This window comes from Esox lucius, chromosome 16 (genome assembly GCF_011004845.1).
Source record: "Esox lucius isolate fEsoLuc1 chromosome 16, fEsoLuc1.pri, whole genome shotgun sequence".
Lineage (NCBI taxonomy): Eukaryota > Metazoa > Chordata > Actinopteri > Esociformes > Esocidae > Esox > Esox lucius.
Window position 1 is genome coordinate 9,685,216 of NC_047584.1, and position 22,498 is coordinate 9,707,713.

The 22,498-nt window shown below is 44.0% G+C and overlaps 1 protein-coding gene across 5 annotated transcripts in view; it reads left to right on the forward strand.

Annotated features, from left to right (window-relative positions):
• Positions 1-22,498, forward strand: part of myo1b (myosin IB) — an 83,410-nt gene that overhangs the window by 55,986 nt on the left and 4,926 nt on the right. For 2 of the 5 annotated variants that reach the window (XM_010902461.4, XM_010902462.4), the window contains exons 7-26: positions 1,832-1,895; positions 5,677-5,775; positions 6,369-6,472; positions 8,483-8,630; positions 9,684-9,802; positions 11,349-11,435; positions 11,647-11,712; positions 11,991-11,996; positions 13,224-13,328; positions 14,748-14,810; positions 15,164-15,364; positions 15,886-16,112; positions 16,207-16,407; positions 17,018-17,111; positions 18,336-18,485; positions 18,727-18,795; positions 18,896-18,982; positions 19,289-19,375; positions 20,955-21,041; positions 22,026-22,112. In XM_010902461.4, the coding sequence (XP_010900763.2) occupies positions 1,832-1,895; positions 5,677-5,775; positions 6,369-6,472; positions 8,483-8,630; positions 9,684-9,802; positions 11,349-11,435; positions 11,647-11,712; positions 11,991-11,996; positions 13,224-13,328; positions 14,748-14,810; positions 15,164-15,364; positions 15,886-16,112; positions 16,207-16,407; positions 17,018-17,111; positions 18,336-18,485; positions 18,727-18,795; positions 18,896-18,982; positions 19,289-19,375; positions 20,955-21,041; positions 22,026-22,112 (2,151 nt within the window). The remainder of the gene's footprint in view (positions 1-1,831; positions 1,896-5,676; positions 5,776-6,368; positions 6,473-8,482; positions 8,631-9,683; positions 9,803-11,348; positions 11,436-11,646; positions 11,713-11,990; positions 11,997-13,223; positions 13,329-14,747; positions 14,811-15,163; positions 15,365-15,885; positions 16,113-16,206; positions 16,408-17,017; positions 17,112-18,335; positions 18,486-18,726; positions 18,796-18,895; positions 18,983-19,288; positions 19,376-20,954; positions 21,042-22,025; positions 22,113-22,498) is intronic. The other 3 variants (XM_010902463.4, XM_010902464.4, XM_010902465.4) reach the window with 3 other exon arrangements.

Genomic DNA, 22,498 nt, shown 5'->3' on the forward strand with positions numbered 1-22,498 from the left:
TTTGACTGACACTTTGCCGGGTGATGATGCAACGACTGTTGATTATTTTTATTTTTTTTTATGTCTGGCAGACTAATCTAAGAAAACATTTCATTTCCAGATGCTGGAGATATGGGAAGTCTCCTGTTTTGGACTGCAGCTCATTTTTGCAGTCTTTCTTTCTCACGCATTTTCACTGGCTGGCTGGAGTTTTCCAGAGGGACCCAAGGCAGCCAGCAACTGCCTGTTTTAGATTCCAGATTCTTCTGTTTCTGATGTCATCACATCACTGTAGGTTTCCGCAAAAGGACTGAAAACACGCAGCGATACCGTGTCCTGCATGGGGGCAAAACACTCCCTGCTTTATGTCTGTTTATTTGTCTGACTTTTATTTAACCAGGAAAGAACACATTCACAGTGACAACCCAATGTCTATTGTGCTGGTTTGGTCACCTTGTCAAGACAGAATCCCAGGTCTTTCAAAAAATTCCCACGAGTCAGTTCCATTTACCGTAGTGTTCAACATCTGAGGTACTTGTGTTCAGGTTGTGCCACTTGCTCACCAACCCAAGAGTGTACCTACCTGTAGCTAGCTTGTGCTTAGGCTTAGGATATCATAGCAGGGGAATTATTTAGGATTATGCCTGATCTGTTTATTATTAGGTAACCTTGGCCAGATGAGCATCTCCTGCTTGTTGGCCTAACTCATCTCCTAAGGACAACGAGAGATTGTTTGATCCGTTTCCTGTCCGTGCACAGAGGCCGGGTTGTTGTTGAGTTTGGCAGCAACCATCGGTCTAAGCTACCGCTTTTTGAAGAACTGTCTGCTATAAATAAAAAGAAAATCAAACAGACATGAAGAGACTGGGTCCAGTGTTCTTCCAAACCAAAATGTAAACAGAACAGGTAGAGGGAGAGAGAGTTGGTGAGCGAGGTGGTTTTCTTTGGGCGTGAAAAAGTTCCAAGCTCTGCTTCTTTCTCAAATTATAAACAGACAACGGGTGTGAATTTTGTGGTTCATTAATCTGCAATGGGCAAATTTTGAGGGTGCAAGATTTTACTTTGTGTTTTTCAAGTATTAGTACTTCATTGACGTTGCTAAATTACTTCCACATGCACGGTATTGCTACAGGGTATGCTGACTATTGTTTTCACTATTTGTATGTAATTTTACCTGGATAACTTTTTGAAAAGAAATGTAGAACTTTGTAAGAATAAGTGGTTCTTCCATGGGCAACGTGATTGGCAATATACTTTGTGATCAAGTGTAATTTCTTGAGACAAAATTATTTCTTAAAAATAACTTAATGCTTTTTTATAGTAATGCTTCTTTACTGTTCCCACAAGTAGAAAGCTAATCTTTCAGTGAGGTTTGCAGTATTCCCCTGCCTGTGCTTGTGAGCCTTTTCCTCAGACCTACTCTCTTGGATCTTGGGATCTGCTTATAGCAGTTGCATATTTTTATGTTTTACTCTTTGATTCCTGACCAGTTCATCATTCTGTAAATGCATTATATTGAGAATAGCTCTAAAGCAAGACTGTGGCCTTCTGGTGCCGTGTTTGAAGTTTAATACTTTCTGCAATATTAAAGACCTTAAAGCTATGCCATTTTGAAGTGGTCGACCCTGGGTCCAACTCTTACTGTTGGTGTCCTCTAACTCCTTATTGCTTGATTTTCCTTTTAATACTTTTCTTTGTTGGCATTATTCAACTTTGGCACCCATGCTTTATGTAAAAAGGTTATTTGTGTAGCGTTATAGTACCTTAGAGACAAGCTGGTTTTGCAGTTATTGACCCAATAATTTCCTCAATGTGGTTCTGGAAGTTCAAACAAGTGTTCTGTCTTCCACAGGGGAAATACATGGACATTGAGTTTGACTTCAAAGGAGACCCTCTGGGGGGAGTTATCAGCAACTGTGAGTATTGTAGGGTGCAGAAGCCACATGCTATGATTCTGGTCCATCCCCCTAGCTGTCTCACATGTCACCAATGGCATGGCCCTCTCACCCGTATCCCACTGATTCGGGGAGAGGGAGGACCGGGGAGAGGGTGAGCCAGAGAGAGCGAGACAGAGCCAACGGGAGGGCATCCAAGAGAAAGAAGGATCATAGCATGCCAGGGCGTCATATGTCGTGCCTGCACGCCTGGCTAGTTGCCACAACAAAAAGAGATAATGATCAATATTGCACTTTGTTTGTTTTCAGTCAATAAAGGTTCGGTGACACACAGGAACTAGACAGGAATAAATGACCTAAAACTAAAGTTGCCAAGCAGACGTGGTCAGACGATTACTTTCTGAATGCCGTCCTTCATCTTGGGTCTATATCTCTAATGCGTCAACCTCTATGTTATTGTTTTGACGTGTCAGATGCTTATAATGTTTTGTCTGGTGTGAAGAGATTCTGCCATAAGGTCGCAGGAAACAAAGAATGGTTGATCTCTCAGTCACAGATATGCCTTTGTCTCTCTGTCAGAGTGGAGAGCTCCCTGGTCATGTGACTATGGAGCCACGGTATATAACAGGAAGACATGGTAGGATAGAAAGGAAAAGGCCCTGAGGGCCTCCCTTCAGAAGTCACTGGCTTTAAATCCCTCTGTGCCTATATACTGCTACAGCACAGTCAGCTGACACCTCATTATGGACCACACTTTATCTCCAGCCAGTTTTATCCACGGAAGTCTCCTTTAACTGGGACTATAGAGCAGGAATATCCCCAGGGCATGGTCAACGTACACTGGACCACCAGGTTTGGGGCACGACATCCTTGTTCACTAGTTTTGCTGTAGGAATATTGTCAAATGAGAACTGTGTATCCTACAGAAAATTCTAGTTTTTTATGGTTGTATTGAATGGGAAAGCATGCAAAATGGCTTTCCTATTTTGGATAATTAAGAAATGCTGACTTGGATTATGGGAGCGTGCTAGGAGTGGCAATTGCCAAGGAAATGCTGCTTTGGTGGTTATTAAATGCTATTAAAAAACAAGACATGATTTTCTTGATTTGCAACTATATAATTTAGACTAAGTTCATGTTTCTCTTTTAAGCATATCCTAAACACTCCATGCCTGTGGTGAATAGCCAAGTACCATACTACATTTCAGAAAGCTATAGACCAGATACAGTGGGGAGAACAAGTATTTGATACACTGCCGATTTTGCAGGTTTTCCTACTTACAAAGCATGTAGAGGTCTGTAATTTTTATCATAGGTACACTTCACCTGTGAGAAATCTAAAACAAAAAATCCAGAAAATCTCATTGTATGATTTTTAAATAATTAATTAGCATTTTATTGCATGACATATGTATTTGATCACCTACCAACCAGTAAGAATTCCGGCTCCCACAGACCTGTTCGTTTTTCTATAAGAAGCCCTCATGTTCTCCACTCATTACCTGTATTAACTGCAACTGTTTGAACTTGTTACCTGTATAAAAGACAACTGTCCACACACTCAATCAAACAGACTCCGACCTCTCCACAATGGCAAAGACCAGAGAGCTGTGTAAGGACATCAGGGATAAAATTGTAGACCTGCAAAAGGCTGGGATGGGCTACAGGACAATAGGCAAGCAGCTTGGTGATAAGGCAACAACTGTTGGTGCAATTATTAGAAAATGGAAAAAGTTCATGATGACGGTCAATCTCCCTCGGTCAGGAGCTCCATGCAAGATCTCACCTCATGGGGCATCAATGATCATGAGGAAGGTGAGGGATCAGCCCAGAACTACACGGCAGGACCTGGTCAATGACCTGAAGAGTGGTCTGATGAGCCAAAAATAGAGCTTCTAAACTCCACTCGCCGTGTTTGGAGGAAGAAGAATGAGTACAGCCCTAAGAACACCATCACAACCGTTAAGCATGGTGGTGGAAACATCATTATTTGGGGATGCTTTTCTACAAAGGGGATCGCGAGATCTTTGCCAACAACCTCGTTCCCTCATGAAGAGCTTTGAAGATGGGTCGTGGTTGGGTCTTCCAGCATGACAACGACCCGAAACACACAGCCAGGGCAACTAAGTAGTGGCTCGTAAGAAGCATCTCAAGGTCCTGGAGTGGCCTAGCCAGTCTCTAGACCTGAACTCAATAGAAAATCTTTGGAGGGAGCTGAAAGTCCGTATTGCCCAGCGACAGTCCAAATATTAAGTTCTGCTTTTCTGATGTATCAAATACTTATGTCATGCAATAAAATGCAAATTAATTACTTAAAAATCATACAATGTGATTTTCTGGATTTTTGTTTTAGATTCTGTCACTTGCAGTTAAAGAGTACCTATGATAAATATTATAGACTTCTACATGCTTTGTAAGTGGGAAAACCTGCAAAATCAGCAGTGTATCAAATACTTGTTCTCCCCACTGTATGAAAAACACAGCATTGCATAGATCCCTTAGTAAAATGCAATAACAAGTCTGATCTGTCTGTGTACAAAAGGTGAAAGGTCATGACAAAGAGAATATCCCCCTAAGGGGGGGACTGAATGTTCAGAACATTCTAGAGCCACGTTTCCTGTTAATGCATTCTAATGTTTATGTTTCGATTCACTGTTGTGCGTTTGGTCAAGACGATGCTTGGAATTTGTATTATTTGCCTGGATAACTTGTGTTTACTAGCCAATCAAAGCCAGAATTCATATTCTTGTTTGCGCTTGGTGTAAGAGACTGGTTGGGAAGATACAGTGGCACAGATAGCATCATTGTTTTGTCTAGACCCTCTTTGATTACAGTTCAAATGCAGTGTATTGTTCTTCTTGCCCTCTCTAAAGAGTCGCTAGATTATTGATGAGGTGACATTACAACCCAGAGAGAGCCACTTAATGATGAGCGTGCAGACATGTGGCCCTAACAAGTGTGTGAATATGTTGTGAGTGGTTGGCATTAGGTGTTACACATTTGTGACCACAAGCAACCCTCTAGCTCTTGAACCCTGGGGCCTTGTCCTGAGAAACACAGACACACACCCACACTATTTGTCTCTGTAGTGAATATGTGGCATTAAGTGCTGTGCCAAAGTGTCCAACTGCTTTATGAAGTGGCCCCAGACTCACTTTCTTCTAGTATTTAATTCCTCAATTAGAGGAGTCAGGACTTATGGCTAGTAGTTAAAAGCTATAGCAGGTGCCTATAGCATCCATCCAGCAGCTGATATAGCCCTGTCTCAACATAATTTAGTCGGCCAAGAAATCATTAAATGATCCTACTTTGGGGTATATAGAGCTCTAATTGGTAGTTAAACTACAATTAAAAAAGATAAGCATACCTTGTTTTTGTGTAATTAATTAGGAACTTCCTGTAACAAGACGACAATGCATCCTTAACTGTATATCCGATCAGTCAAGGTGCTTTTCTACTTGGCTAGTAGCGAGGGAGTTGACATGACATCTGGTCTCTTCATTTGTTTTCCTCTTGAGTCTTCCGGTCCACTTTAACAAAATGAACAATGAGAAGCCAACATAACCGTGGCTCTGTCTCCTTGGAAACACTCATATTTGGCTATAACAAAGAGATGTTCTACAGGTGACATCTGGAAAAGGATATTATATAAGCTGTGTCAACCCACTGAATGAAATCTTGTCCTGCCTTGTCTCTAGTGATTCGTTATTTGTTTCAATAATACATTGGTATAGCTAGTATGCTCATTGTTGTGTTTTTAACAGTCATTTGGGGGATTTCTTTCTCATATTCTTATCCTTAGATCTTTTGGAGAAGTCCAGGGTTTGCAAGCAGCCAAGGGGAGAGCGAAACTTCCACATCTTCTACCAGCTTCTTTCTGGAGCCTCTAATGACACACTGAGTAAGTTATAGGCCCACAGTTGTCGGTCAGTATTTACACTGTTTTAACACACTGACAATATTAACGTGTCACAACGCATGTGTCGTAACGTCCAAGAAAAGGTCATACATTTCGATTAGATATGCCATGAGTATTACACATGGCGTCAAAGAGTCCGATTTCTCAGCCAGCGTCATTCTTAGTTACCCTGAAATAATGTGACCGATACTTAAACATGAACCTGTGCTTAACTCCAGGGAACAAAGACTTTGAAACCAATATGGCTTATTTGTTCTCAGCTGGAGCAAAGCCACTGTTCAGCAGTCGAGGAAGGAGAACGACATAATGGTTTTTGATTTGATTCAGCAGTGGACAGACATCAAAAGACATGGTTTAGCTGCAGTTCATGTAACCTGTAATGTAATACACGTGCTTTGGTTGTGGAATGGCTTTCCTTGATACCTGATACACACCTTTTAAAGGTCCCGTTGAAACTGCTTCTCTGGTGTGTGTGTCTGTGTGCGTGCATGCTCTGAAGTGTCCTGCACCTGCATCCCAGCACTGACTGAATACACAGTGCTGAAGCCATGCGTGTTTGTCTTTCTGGCCCACAGCGAAGCTGAAGTTGGACAGAGACTTCAGTAAATACAACTACCTGAGTCTTGATTCAGCCACCGTCAATGGGCTGGACGACGCAGCAAGCTTCAGGACCGTCTGGGTGAGAGACACATTCATTATTCAATCCCTGTGTGGACCCGAAAACCAGAAATCCATGTTCCCTCCCTCCTAAGCCTAAAGCTCACCTTTATGCCTAAACTTAACCGAGCCTGAATGCCTTAAACTAAAAGTGTTTGCGTTTAGGATGTCTGGTCCCTATGTGTTTTGTTAGTCCTGGATCTCGCACACACACACTCCTGTGTGTCACGGGGTCAAGTTGTTTTTGGCTAAGCTCAGAGGTGCACTGTGGCAGAGATCAGGGCGAGAGTAGACGAGGTCTGATCCTCTTCACCTACCGACCAAACAGACAAGCTGGTACATTGGATTAAGGTTAATAAAAGACCAGTTCACCATATGAAATGTAACCCCGCCGACACACCCCGTGATTCTACCGTCTGCGTGGTCTTCTGCCACCAATGCGTGTAGTCGTGTGCAGCCCCTACCGGGAACTTTGAACCAGTGTATCCATGGCTGGAGACTGAGAAGCGCTGTTTAGCCTGGGAGGCGATTCATCTGGAGAGTTCCATTCGATCTGCCGTAATGATGTTGCCGCAAACAATGGTGGAACGACAGTGGCTGGCTGTGGTGTTGCTGGGAGAAACAGCAGCTGCATCCGTTCCTTCTGGGGTACACACACAAACACTCTGTCTCAGCATGGCCACCATGTGAACAGCGCTCGTCCTCCTGACCTAATGTTGATGACCCCCGGAAGACGTTATGAGCTTCCTGAGCTTAATCCATACCCATGTAAAGAGACTCTGTTTATGGTGACTCTCTGTTTGTGGACGCCCCAGGGTCTTGCCTGCTTACACTAGACACAGTCTATCATGCTGGTAGCTTAGCGGACCATCTGACCAGTAACTGGAAAGTGATGAACCTACAGTTCTCTCTCTGAGCAAGTCCGTTAAATCGAACTTCTCCCAGGAAGTTTATAGCAGCAGCTCCCTGCGCTTCTTCAGTTCGCAGGGGTGGGATCAAATACGGAAGCAAAGTCTCCTTGGACTTTGTGCTGCTGACAAATATCGGTTTTCTCTATATTAATAACCAACACAAGACCTACACATTTACCTTATGTGAGTTAGCAGCATGGCCATCCTTAACTGTAAGGCCACACACACTTGAATACTAATCTACACGGCTGTCTTAGGGTTGCTGCTGATTTTATTCCACCACTTTATTTACTGTACACAGTTTTAGACATTATCTAAGATTGTTAAAACTGTATTTTATGTAATTTCCCCAGAAGAAGAGGCTGATATTTGTGCTGTTAGCTTTGCGGCCCCATTCTTATAACACAGAGCATAAGGATTGTTGTGATTCATTTACATAGTCGAGGGTTGCTGAACACAAATTGCAGATGTTTTTAAACCTGTTCTTTTAAACTCTCGTAAGCACATTCGTGTCTTGTCTTGTTTTAATCCTGCTTTCTTTGCCAGGGCTCAATTGAAAAATAGATGGAAATGTTAGTGGGACCTATGGTTGAAAAAAAAGTAGTCACAGCTGGCAGTCTATTCTCTATAGTCCCGTTTCCTATATAAACCAGTGCCTATATGAAATGGTGTTGTGTGAGACCCTCACACAGTGTATCCTGTCTTGACACTTCTCTCAGCGAGGGAGCTGGTAGGCCAGCTTACAGATGCTTCTATGCCAACACGATATAAGTCATTGATCATGAACAATAAACCTCTCCCTAAAGTCAGCCTAATCAGCCATTTCTCACCCTTGTTGACAATGGTGTCAGATCAAAGTGACACGTACACGCACTATGTTGTTTCAGGATATTTCCCCAGGCACGGAAACCACAGCACTGCACCTGGTTGTTAGTTGTTTCACTCTCTTCTGTCTCCAGTCCAGAAATTCCCTCCTCTTTCTTTTGTCCTCGTGACATTATGTCTTCAATATTGACTACAAGTTGAAGTCTGGCAGAATCACCCATCTACAAAACCCCTCCATCCACTTTGACCTTCCTTAAATGTTTTGCTTCAAGTCCCCTTTCTCTGTGCCCACTCAGAATGCCATGCAGATCGTGGGCTTTATGGAGGATGAAGTGCAGTCGGTGTTGGAGCTGGTGGCAGCAGTCCTCAAACTGGGGAACATTGAGTTCAAACCAGAGTCCAGGGTCAACGGCTTCGATGAGAGCAGGGTCAAGGACAAGAATGGTGAGAGTCCGTAGTCTGACTGGACAACCAGCAGCTTCACTTTGGGCCACACTAATGTTCTGTCACTGTACACATGCACACACAACTTTGGTGCCAGTTCTTGAATACCAAATAACTTAGACACCTGCATTTTTCTTGTATCTTGGAAATGTAAATGTCTTGTGTTGTGGCTGTATACAATTGGTTATGTATTTCAGGTTAATGTGCAGGTGTATATGATCTAACATTTGAGATATAAAAAATTTCTTATTTTGAATCATCAGTTCGATTTTGACCTGTGTTTTGGTCAGCTCCTCAAAGTTCAAGTCAACAGTTGGCTATGTGTTTGTTGTGCTGCCACCTACTGGTTAGTTTCATTTCATGACTACAGTGTGGTATTTTCAAAGATGGTAAGCACAGGAGGCTATACTGCTCGCAGCTGTCCACTATTAAGTAAATACATAATTCAGTATGTCTTATTAACCCAACATGGCAGCCTTTGGCATTCTTTTTCATTTGCAAACAAAACGTGTCTGAAGTGGCACAAGTCACACGGTTTATGGTTTAAACCAAAAACATCTACATTTCGGCTTAGACCTTGCATATATGTAATTATGTATGTAATTATATCAGCTTGTTAATGGAAGTTATTTGTTTGGTCACTTAACTGCTGTATGGACTTTCACTGTTCCCAAAGACAGTCAGCAACACTAGTCTCTTTAGGACAATTTAAACGATTAGCCTGCAAGTACCTAAGTACATTAAGGCTAATGCGCTTTAGAAACTCCTCTTAAAGACTACTCCTTTGGCTGCTTTCTGGTATCCTGCCCAGGCAACACAACACTGATACTAATGGAGATTGGCTGTGTAGATCACCATATCTCTGGAAGGGGTTAGCTGATGCCCTTAAGAATAGCCACTATTTGATCCTAGCATAATGCACCACTGAGCATATACTCAGTGGTGCATACTGAATGTGGTTGTACCTCCATCACAGCGAGATGCATTAATTAGACGTAAAACTACAATGCCATGCATTTTCCTGCAGTTCTGCTGACAGTGTTTGTGTTCTAGATTTGAAGGAGATGTGTGAGCTGTTGGGGATTGAGCAGTCTGTGCTGGAGAGGGCGTTCAGCTACCGCACAGTGGAAGCTAAAATGGAGAAGGTGTCCACAACACTCAACGTGGCCCAGGTGAGAACAGAACTGTCATCACTGCAATGCAACTCAATTCATTTACTCAAACACAAGAATGTAAATGAAACACTCCAATCACATGATCACCTCACCCCAATTGTGCAAAGCTTGTTTGAAAACACACTTGTTCTCAAATCGATTCAGGCTGTTTTGGGAGGCTTTGTCAGTTTCAAGTGGATAGAATCAGTTGTCACTGGTGTTCTCTTTTCTAAACAAGTGATTGATTCTGAAGGTGGGAATTTTCAGCTGTAAGATGGTTGTATGAATTGAAGCCACTGAGAATAGGGTGGTGCATTGCATATAGTTTTTATCCCTTTGGGGCTTAAACCCACAACCTTGACTCTGTTATTGTTAAGATCATTCCATCTGAAACTGCACAGGAGCACAACAAGATTCTGTGAGTGTCCTAAGGGATGTTTCACACACAAATAATTTAGAGATATTGTGATTATCATTTGACTTAGTTCCCTGGCAGCTAGCTAACCCCTCTTCCCAAGCCTGTCTACTCAACATCGAAATGTATCCATTATAGATGAGGCATTAGTGGATTTCTCTCCTAGAAATGCAGAAGTAGGTCACCTTTCGGAGGGTCGTGAGTTCATGCGGGAGGCACATTCATGTTTTAGATGAGGACCAGAAGCTTGCGTCCTCAACCTTTGCTGAAGGTCTGTGTGTTTAGTTGGACGTGAAGAATCTTTCCTTATGCTTTTATAAAGCCTCATGAAAGAGGGTAGCTTCACTCAAATTGATATGAAAAATCCTTGACAGAGATCTGGAAGCCTGTTCCCAGATAGGTTTGTGCTGTGTCGCCAACTCCTACTGCTAATTACCGTGACAATGACCATAGCAGTTGACAGCACAAACAGGCCACACACTCCCCTGGTGTGTGTGTGTGTGTGTGTGTGTGTCTCTAGAGTCCAACAGAACTTATTTTAACAAACATCCGGCCAGATAGCATAAACAAAAGAGTATAAAAAGGCCAGACAGAGGCTTTAAATCAGAGCTCTGGTTGTAGTCCTCAGAGGAGCTAGCTCAAACTAAGCATAGCACATTTATCACCAGTCCATACATCCTCTCCCCGAAATCTTTCTAAAAGAGGTTAAGCCAGGTCCGGTACATGCCATTGCATCATTCCATTGTGTTAACCTTCTGTTCTGCTTGTGCGCATGTGCGCCTGATTGTGTACGTGCCTGCGTGTGTCGTTGTCTTGTGTGTTGTTTACATGAGCATTGACAGCCTGTACTCCAGCGTGGCGACAAGCCAGAAGATGAGCCTTTGTAACTATAGGGACGCTATTTGGCTCATGCTAGGGCACGCCTCCTCGGGCAACTCAATAAATCCTTACACTGTTGCACCATTGTGGACGGATGGAATGATAAGCAGCTACAGCTGGAATTACAACTTGACCAGTGCCACTTTCACACCCATAAAGATGAATCTAAGATTTACCCCATTCCAATCGACTGGTAAATGCTACGCCACTACAAGACTTTGCAGATGTATTTACTCAAGCCGGCACCCTCTGTTGTATGTGATTTTCTAGGCCTACTACGCCCGTGATGCCCTGGCCAAGAACCTCTACAGCCGCCTGTTTAGCTGGCTGGTCACCAGGATCAATGAAAGCATAAAGGTAGGTTCTCTCTCTCTGTCTTCTCAGTCTTCTCAATGTCCTCTTGTACTTACAGTATAATCCGGCATTTTCTAATGTATTGTTCTGAAAACCAGTGACTGCAGATGTGCATTATATTTACATCCCACAAATCAAGATTAAATGAGTGACATTCAACCTGGAGAGTCATTTTCTGTGTTTCTTCTTTCTTTTTCCCTCTTACTCCTCTCAGGCTCAGGCCAAAACACGCCACAAGGTGATGGGAGTCTTGGACATCTATGGCTTTGAAATATTTGAGGTAAGTGGAATGGCTCACACTTTCTGAAAGAAAAATATGTTGAGGAATTATCTTCGATTTCCCCATGAGCCGAAGCATGTTGTCTGCCTGAATCGAATCATTTGTGTGGTTCCATGAGATAACACATTTGACAAACAACTAGCAACTAAACTTCTGCAGTCCACAGTTTCCCTTTAAGTCGACCTTTAAAATGCACACAAATGCTCCTGACTGTTCCCCACTCACTTTGAAGTCGTTCCATCCCTCTCTTCTGAATGTTGTTGTGTCTGGGCCGACAGGATGGCGTAAGTAAACCTGCCGAGGGCGTGCTGAGTGCAGTGTGCATGTTGTTATCAATTTCAGCCCTTAATCCTCATCCTAATTCAGAATTGTATCTGTAGCAACTGTGTAGCTAGTGTTTTTTTACGGGGGTAAATGAAGGACGGAAAAAGAAAAAAACAAGGGCCAAACCACGGGGCGTGTTTAAATTAAACTGGTCCCAGACCTGTTTTGTGCTGTTTTTCAAACGTCCGTTGTCCTCGTACAGCAGTTGTCAAGGCAGCATAAACCAATCTGAAACCAGTTTATGTATGACCGCCCTCCTTCTCATGGCCATTTTGTCCATCATGTCCAGAGTTCACCAGCACATCCTTTACCCCCAGCAGCTATGCTGTTCTAACATATTGTAACCAAAGCAAATGGAGTGATATTGTTGTCTAACCCTAACCCAAACCCAACCCTGCTGATGTTAACCTAGAAGAGTGGCTGAAAACTAAACTTGTTATCTTAATTGATAACAAAAATAATTTGGGTATTTTAAATGGTTATTACCAATCCTTAGTGTTTTTACTTTTCACTGTCACGGTTAAACCCCTTTTCAAATGAACTTCTAAAACCCTGAATTATTGCCAAAGTTAGTTTACATGTTATCCATGATAAGAATCACATATAGAATTTTACTGTGACAACTTTTAGTCTGTTGTCCAAAGACTCTTTGCGCTTTGTGACTTTTTAGAGGGGTTGTAAATGAATGAGTAATGTTACAGTCAAATGAAGACCTAGGCCCTGGTTGTTCGGTTCGTTGTCTAGACCAGTGTCGTAGCTGTCGAGGCCTCAAATGTATATTATCTGTTCCCACAGAAGGTCAGAGAGGTAGAGAGGAAAGATATTTCCATTTTTTTAGGACATCTTATTTGTTAGCCTGATAAGAGTAAAGGCGTTTTAGAGCCGGCCTTTGTCTTTTTTGGCACTACGCTAGTGGAATTAACCCGGAGAGACAAAAAAGGGAATGACAACACCTGGGAGTGACCCGAAAGCTTATCACGACTTCATGACAACCTAGACACAAGTGGCCATCAATGTTCAGGGTTGTTTCACAGTGGCAGGCAGCCAAGCAGTCAATGCAGCAGTGAGTTTTTGCCCCAATAATTCCTCAATCTGCTACCACGTGGTGACCTGCTGTGTACATCTGGCCTGGTTAAACTGATGAAACGTGACCTAATGATGGTCTCTTGGTGTTCTCCCCTCAACAGGACAATAGCTTTGAACAGTTCATCATTAACTACTGCAACGAGAAGCTGCAGCAGATCTTCATCGAACTGACGCTACGTGAAGAGCAAGAGGAATACATCCGAGAGGTATGGCTCTCTACCAGTTTCCCCGTTTCCGTTCCCACAGGCCGACAGGGCCATAGAGCCCTGTGAAAGTGTTGACGCCATGTAGCGCCATGACAGTACAGCTAGTCTCACCCCGTCTTTGTTTGGTGTCTAATTAACACAGCCCAGTCATTGTGTACCTATTGGCAACCACATAGGAGGTGGCTGACCTATGAAACCATTCATTCCACACACAGACATGTCATTTGGATCATGTACCAGGCTCGACATCCAGTGTTTTAGTATGTCTGGGCTGTGACGCCACCTGTCCCTCATTTCCTTCACCACTCTTGAACATTGTCGCTCCCATTTGGACTTACACCCTGGTCTTCTGGTCCTTTCTTTCTCCCGTTTTATCTCGGAGGTTTTCTCTCTGAGGTTTTCTCTCTGCCTCGATTTCCTATTGTCCGTCTCTCTATTCAAATCCTCTGTCTGCGAGCCCCTTCCCTATTCTCACACCTCTCTGCCATTCTCTCCCATTCACCTTCACCACTCCTGTATCCATTACCTCTCCCTTTGTCTCTGCGTATGTGTGTGAGAGCTCGGGGACGGAAGTGATCGTTCATTCCAGCGGGGTAAACATGCTGCTCTCCCTGGGGCTCGGGCCTCTGTTTGCTTTCAGAGCTCTAAGTATGTGAGTGCTGCTCCCTTGACCTCCCCGCCACGATATTCCACTCCCTGGCCCCGCTCCAGACCAGTGCATGGGAAAATACCACATGGTGGGAGACCGGAGAGTGCAAGGGGTGGGAGATTTGGGACTACCCGACCCATTAGAGTCCACATCCCCTGATGGCTAATCCGGCCCGCCCTTTTCTTCCCGCAAAACCTGGTCTCCCAGTCGGACTGTCACACAGACCAAATCAGCCATGACCACCAGTTCCCAGCCCAAACATGTCTTAAAGCTCCAAAAGCCCAATGGTTTGTCACCATCTGAAATGTCATTCTTTTTAGTATTGTGCTTGTTTTCCTTATTGGATTGTTTGCGCGAGTACATAAATTGAGTGTAAAATGTCTTATAATGACTCTAACTCTTTCAGCCCTAAGCTACAGCTGTGTCGACCAATTCATGTGGCAAGAGCCAATCTATAGAAAAGGCCATTTGATATTACCGACCAAATAACTATGTCAGGCCACAAATGTTCTAGATGCAATCAGATTGATATTGAACCACTTCTGTTCTGTAAGCTCTTTACTAATTGTCCTATTGGTTAACTGCCTGTCTGTGTGTAGGTCAGTGGCTTTATCTGTTAAACCACTCAGGCCTGTATAAGTAAGTCTAGGTGAAGTCAGAAGGTACAGGACTTTCTTGGGAAGTCCCAAGATGTAAAGAGGACATTTAGTGGAGGAAAGACAAAATGTTAACCGTTTGTAACCTGTTGATCGTGTTGTTTTTTGTCACAGGGCATTGAATGGACCAACATAGAGTATTTCAACAACGCCATTATCTGTGACCTTATTGAGAATGTAAGTCGATCCACCCAATCAGTTTTGTTTGATTCCTGAAAAGCAGGACAAAACAATCTCACATCAATCTGTAAATAATTAACTTTTAATCTCCATAAAATACAAATGATTTATTGCCGTTAAAATACATTGTTTATCTTTGGGTGTAAAGTGAGTTTACTTTAGATGAATTATGAAATGCTTTCCATGTTATGAGTTACTTTAAAAGACTGTCTGTCTTAGAACCCTGTCTTCCTACTCTCAGTTCTAGAACTACAACTGTATATTGGCCAGTCCTTTTTTAGAATGGCCCTTGATTTAAACCCATGTCTAAGAACCATATCTAAGAAGGTATTATTTTCTCTTTATTCCAGAACCAGAATGGTATCCTGGCCATGTTGGATGAGGAGTGTCTCAGGCCAGGCACTGTGACTGACGACACCTTCCTAGACAAGCTGAACACCATCTGTGCTGAGCACCAGCACTTTGAAAGCCGCCTCAGCAAGAACTCTAAGTTCCTGACAGATCACAGCCTGCCTCACAGCTGCTTCCGCATCCAACACTATGCCGGGAAGGTAGGGATGAAGCACACGTCTGACATTGGATGCCATGCCTACTGGGACCCAGGGTTAGGGGTCCATTTCAATTCAGAAAAAGAACTGAAAGGAATTTGTACTGGAGTCCACAGACTCATTTTAGCTCTCAACATGATTGAATTGAATTAAAACATTGACCCCAATATCATAATTACCTAGAATTTCTCTAGCTCATTGGATACATATATTAATAATCCCGGGTTGGTTAACATGCGCTGTAGATAGTGGTGCAGTCTCTTATGAATCCTCCATAGCTCTGTTGATCAATAATGGACCTTACAACGCCAGTTTAGATACAGAAACGTCTACAAATGTATGCACTCACTAATGTAACCACAACAGATATTTCTGATTCATAAATGTTTTTGCCACTTAAGTTGTATGGGTGCTATACTGTCCTGTACCTTATTGCTGTTGATAGTATTATTTCAATTTGTTGATGGAATTGTTTCACATTAGCAACAGCGTCCTCCACATTCTCATGGCATGTTTGAATCTAGGTGCTGTACCGCGTGGAGGGATTTGTAGACAAGAACAATGACCTGCTGTACAGAGACCTGTCCCAGGCTATGTACAAGGCCACGCACAGCCTGATGAAACAGCTGTTCCCTGAGGGAAACCCTGCTAAGGTCAACCTGAAGAGACCCCCCACCGCAGGCTTCCAGTTCAAGGCCTCTGTAGGAGGACTCATGAGGAACCTACAGACCAAGAACCCGAACTATATCCGGTAAACTGGCGTTAACGCCGACACGTGGGACACCGGTCTGATTTTCCATTTCTATAAAATAATTGAGAGCTGACTCGTTTTTATTTCTCCTCAGGTGCATCAAACCCAACGACAAGAAGGCGGCGCACATCTTCACCGAATCGCTGGTGTGTCACCAGGTACGCTACCTGGGCCTGATGGAGAACGTCCGTGTGAGGAGGGCCGGCTATGCCTTCCGCCAGTCCTACGAGTCGTCTCTGGAGCGTTATAAGATGCTCTGCAAGCAGACCTGGCCCCACTGGAGAGGAGCTGCCAGGTAGATGTTTGACGATATCATGTTCACCATGAAGCGTTGTAGACTAAAGCGAAATCCTCATTCAAATCTACAGAACGTACACATGCAGGGCTTTCATAGTTCAGTGTTGTAACAGGTGTAGTTATCCATCTGTGAATCACCCACATGTACCCCATCATGATACGAGTATGTCAACAAGCCATGTGAGGATAGCTAGATCTGGTAGCCATCTGGGTGCCTATTGTCATAGTTGAGTCATTCCATTTAGTCCGTCCTGGGCGTGTTGAGGCAGTGGCACCATGTCTCTGTTGCCTTGTGACCCTGTTTCATGTGTTGGTGTCTAGTGAGCATGTCTACTGTTTCCCTTATACGGTGTGTTTGTGGTTCTTGAGGTTACAACTTGTGTTCATCACCACATTACCTCAGATATAGATTTATCTCTCGTAGAATTGCATTACTTCTCCCCATGACTCACCAGCTTTATTTGATCTCTCTCTCTCTCTCTCTCTCTCTCTCCTGTTTTTTTTTTGGGCTCTTTATTAATCATTGAATCACAGTGTTATGTCTAACTTGTCTAGAGGAGGGTCACGGTAGGATGGTTGATGACTTGTACCTCCATGTCTCCCTGTAGGGACGGGGTGGAGGTGCTTCTGACAGACTGTTCCGTTCCAGCTGAGGAGTTCGCCTACGGACGCTCCAAGATCTTCATCAGAAACCCCAGAACGGTAGCACAACATTAGATGACAGAGCATATACATGTATTTACATGTTCAGTCAAGAGCTGTCTTCAAAATCTCTCACTTAGATAATGTGTCTGCAGTGTGTCAAACCAGTCTGTTGCTAAATATGACCATCAGGCCGCCCGCAAAACAGTAGGTTATTAGTGATTGGTTCATTATGCAAGGTACCGTCCTCTGCATGTACCTACATAGCCTGCTGTATTTAGCTGATAAAAAACACCAAACATCCGAATGCTATGTGGTAAAACGTAGTCCAGGCTTGGGGATTAATACTCTTTTAAATGTGGCCAGTGTTGGGGCTAACCGCCACCTGTAATATTTGGTACGGCCAGGTAGCCCAGCTTTGCAGTGACGGCTGCCGGGTTTCCGCTATTCCAGAGCATAACGTCACCTTGCATTATCACAACCCGTTGACCAGGACCTTGTTACTGTCTCTGATAATAATGGAACAACACGTGTTTTTAAAATAGAATTCACAAACAGGGTTAAGAGCAGCATGCTCTACCACTGGCTTTCATCCTATTTTCAGTATTACAGTCATAGTTGTAGCCATAGATCTTAGACGGGGAGGGATATTAACCTACAATATTCATATAAAGTAAGGCTAATGCCAGATTCCAGTGAGCTTGTTCCCTTATATTTAATTGCATTAAATGGCTTCTGAAAGCAGGAAGCCACGCTCCACTGAGCCCCTACTAATTACAACACTTAACCAACCTTCTGGAACATTCTGAAAACACATGGTTTCATTTATGCATTCTGTCCAATATACAGAGGCTCAGATAGGAGCATGGGAAAAAAGGCCACTATGGCAGCATGGGCTTCTAAGAACCTGCAATGGTGGGTGGAACAACACACTTTCTTTGTCAGACCTGGAGCCAGTCTAAACAAAGATGGTGTCGACTCATCTCCTAGAGGTGTGACCGTATCCATTATCTACCTACTCACCAGATTAGATTGGAATTTTCACCTCTCCACTAGCACTCCAGTTCAGCTTAGTCGGTGTGGCCCTAGGGTGTGTTCTGGTCTGGGCCACTGAGCTTTAAGCCCCCGGGTATCTGTCCAGCGAGGTGAAGGATGTGTTTGAGCAGAGTCTCAAAACGCCTGCCCGGACTATCCCACAATTGTCAGCTATTCTTGCTGGTGTTCCCAGGGCAAGTTTAAAATGTTTCTGTCATTGTCTCTATGCTCCTCCACCCGTCTCCCTAGCTGTTCACCCTTGAAGAGAGGAGGAGGGCTTGCCTGGAGGACCTTGCCACACTGATCCAGAAAATATACCGCGGGTGGAGGTGTCGTACTCAGTTCCTGCTGCTAAAGAAGAGCCAGGTGGTGGTGGCAGCCTGGTACCGCAGATATGCAGTGAGTTAGCTTGTCTCAATGGTGTGACCGCACTGACACACACGTAGCTTTGTTCCTGCTCTATTCACTCTCGAGAGTAGCAGAGTCACACACTGTGAACTTTCCCAAAGTCCCTTGGATTCATCCACTGTTCATTTCTAGATTTGTTGTATATGCTAGCTCTGAGAAGTCTGTCTATAGACTGAACATGCCCGTTGTCCGCGGAGATTAAAGACTTGTTTTTTGAATACTCTCATTGCAGCAACAGAAGAAATATCAGAAGATCAAAAGCGCTACACTGGTGATGCAGTCTTTCATCAGAGGGTGGAAGGTATGCATGCCCACATGCCTGTCAGACAATATAAGTAAGCCGGTTTGTCGGTGACTACGCAGCCAAGGCATGTCTTTCACAAGAGCTGTTTGTCCTCCAGGCCCGCAAGATCTTGCGACAGCTGAAGTACGAGAAGAGATGCAAGGAGGCCGTGACTACCATCGCAGCGTATTGGCACGGAACTCAGGTAGCGGCTCAAACACCAACGATATGACTAATACACGCTGAATGTATGTTTTGGTTACGGGCAACCCGGCCTTTTACTTTTACAAGGTTTCTCTGCCAGAACACCAGGTAGGACTCCGCCCTGCTTCAGTCTGCCAGCTAAACTAAAAGCTAAACGAGGGCAATCTCGCAGCTTCCCCCCTTCTGCCGTGGCTAATCTTGTCACTGCTTATTTTCTCACTCTTTCCCCCTTTCTGTAATTCTTCCCTCCTCACCTGTCATCCCTCCCCACCTCCCTCCACCCTGACATTCCCCCGGCCATCCCCAGGCTCGGATGGAGCTGCGGCGCCTAAAGACGGAGGCGCGGAATAAGCGTGCCGTGTCTGTCATATGGGCATACTGGCAGGGGACCAAGGTATTTAAGCCTGCTGCCATGGTGTTTCACTGTCCTAGCTGTCCATCCCCTGTGTCCCGACTCTCCCCTTGAAACAGGCCAGTTGGCTGGCTCGTCCTCATCCCTCTGTTGTCCTGTAGTCGCGTCCCGCCTACCAGTGTTTGTGACATGTTTTTGTATTGTCGCTTTAGTGGGTTTACTTTTTGGGGGTTATTAGGTCTACTTACTAACACATGTTTTTGTCTTTAACCTATAAACCTTTGTTTGCTCTATGGAGCGTTGCTAATTTCTTTCCCATATGAACTACAGCAAGTCATCAACCCAACATTCCTCTCCATTGCCTTCATTTAGTCTGTTGTTTTCTTGTTTGTCCTTGCATTTATATGTAATCTGAGACAATATGTTCAATACACGACATTACACATTCTGAACGGAAATTGTGTGTTTACTTCATGGTTCATTAGATAGAACATACCATGTTATGTATGCCAAATAGCACACAAGAAAGCTATTGATTATATAGCTTTGGCCCTAACAGTCATAGCACACACTCTATACTACAATTAGCATTTTATTTACTGTGACATTCTTTACTTTTGACCAATGTTTCTTAACCCTGCTCCTGGGCACCACCCTGCCCTGCATGTTTTAGATCTCTCCCTGCTCTGTCACACCTGAATCAAATGATCAACTCATTATCAAGAGATCTAAATCATGCAGGGCATTGGGTTGTCCAGGAGCAGGGTTGAGAAACACTCATAGAGGCTACATACAGTATAATCTTTTTAAGCAGTCCATGCACAATATATCATGTTAAACCACATTAAGGATACAGATCAGCTGATGATACAAAGCTACTATTCTTTTAATGGCGACCTTTTAAAACTATTTTGAAATTAGATAGGTTCTCTAACAGTAAAGGCTTCAGATTCACATTGACCATATCAAATATATTTTATTAACAACATATCAAGCCTCCTAAAATCTGCATGACCATAGCTGTTCCAGGTTTTTCAGTTTGGCCCATCTTATTGATCTAGTCTTGTTTCTTAGTTTGGCCAAAGCCCACTGTACTGCCTTTGAATCAGACTATAAGGATCAGATTAAAAGTACAGAGTAAAAGCACCCTGACATTTTAAAATGGCTTTAACTAATTACATTTCAATTAACATAGTCAATGTCAGATACTATATTAACGTGTTCTGCAATATTAACGTTGAATTTGGGGGAGAAAAAGTTTTCCATAACTTGAGTAAAATTGAACATTATTTGTAATACTTAATGATTAGTTCTGGTCAGTAATTAAAAGTATATTGTGTCTCCCCGACTACTCGGACAGAAGTTGTCTGTGACTAAATCTAGTTGCCTACCCCTGCTACATCGGATACAATTCACTTTTGGAAAGCCTGGACTTCTGAGCTCATGGTGTGAATGAATTTCCCTCAGTCTTGCGATCCATAAGTCACAAATGTTTTGTTACATTGTTCTAATCTTGTAATACTAATGAATTGCTGGGGTAGGCTAAAGATGTATCCAAAAAAATAAAACAAGGGCTGTGTTCCTCTCAAAACACTGTGAATAAACACCACCACTTCCCCAGGCTCGAAGGGAACTGCGGCGGCTTAAGAAGGAAGCGCGAGAAAATCACGCCGTGTCTGTCATTTGGGCCGGCTGGCAGGGGACCAAGGTATTTGGGAAGCATGCAGCTTGTCGTAAACAATATCCATCCATATCCCGTCGCCCGTCTTCCATTTCGCCATTTCTCCCATCAGATCAAACCCGATCGGTCCCGGACCCTTGACTTAGCCGAATGTCTCTACCTATCCTCCATTACACCTTAAGTGCACAACCGGCTGCCCTGGCGCGGCTCGGTGCTGCCTAGCTTTCAGGGAAGAGATAGAGATCGATGGCGGGAGTACTGGTGACCCTTGGCTCTGATGGATAATAGTATAGAAGCCTGTGCACGCGGTTAGGTAAGGGTAGATATACAGACACTTAAGCCTCTTTGCTCCGCAGCCTGATGGATTATACCTAATCCAGACATGGGGAGGGGGATGAGGGGGACAAACACACACACTTGCATGGTGCGTGGGACCTTGACAGACCCTCTGCCTGCTCTACCCCAGACCACGGACAAACCCACACACATTGTTCCCACTCCTCCCTGAGGTCCAACCTTCATGTTTCCAACCTCAGTGCATTCTTTCTCTCTCCCTAATCATAAATTTCATGTTTTGTCTTGTTTGCTTAAAGAGAAACAAAAAAAAAACATTTGGCTTGCAGTGGTTTTTTTCTTCTCTGGTGTGCAGCCTACGGAACCTAGGGGACCTCCCAGCCGACTCTGTCCTCTGCTCCTGCCCAACAGTGCCGTCTGTTTTAATCATAAAAACGAGACAAATCTGCACCGTTCACAATCTAGTCCACGATTCCTGACTTTATTGGAGTCGTGCTCATCCCATTCCTGACTTTATTGGAGTCGTGCCCATCCCATTTCTGACTTTATTGGACTCGTGCCCATCCCATAGCGACTAGGCTGAATAGTCTTCAGGTTCATTACCTTGCCAGGGCTCGTGTGTGCGTGACGTGGGTCCTCACACAGGCCCGTGTCTGTTCCTCCGTTTCCGTCTCTCTTTCACCGTTTCCTTCCGTCTCTTTCCTCCCTTCCTGACAGGCACGCAGGGAACTGAGGCGCCTGAAGGAGGTCGCCCGGCGTAAACACGCCGTCGCCGTCATTTGGGCCTACTGGCAGGGACTCCAGGTATACCTGACCACTGCCCGGCCATCCTACCCTCTGTCACTCCCTACCTTCCAGGCACAACCCTCAATACCCCTCACCAATCACACTTACCCAGACATCCCCAAGCCACCCCCCTAACCCCCGGTCCTATATTTGGTGTTGGAGGGTTAGGTACACATCACAGAAACAGCATGTAACCATCCTTAGCCTGTCAACGCTAAGGAACCCCCAGACCTTGACACTTTTTTTTTTCTCATAATTTGTCTTTCCATTTGCTGATAGCTGAAGACTAGTCTTTTAACGGGGTGATCGACAGGCACTGCTGAACCCTGAATAACTGTGACTGACAGCTGTCTGCCTGTCTCTGTGTCAGTCTGTTTCTCTATCTGTTGCTATCTTTGTCTTGG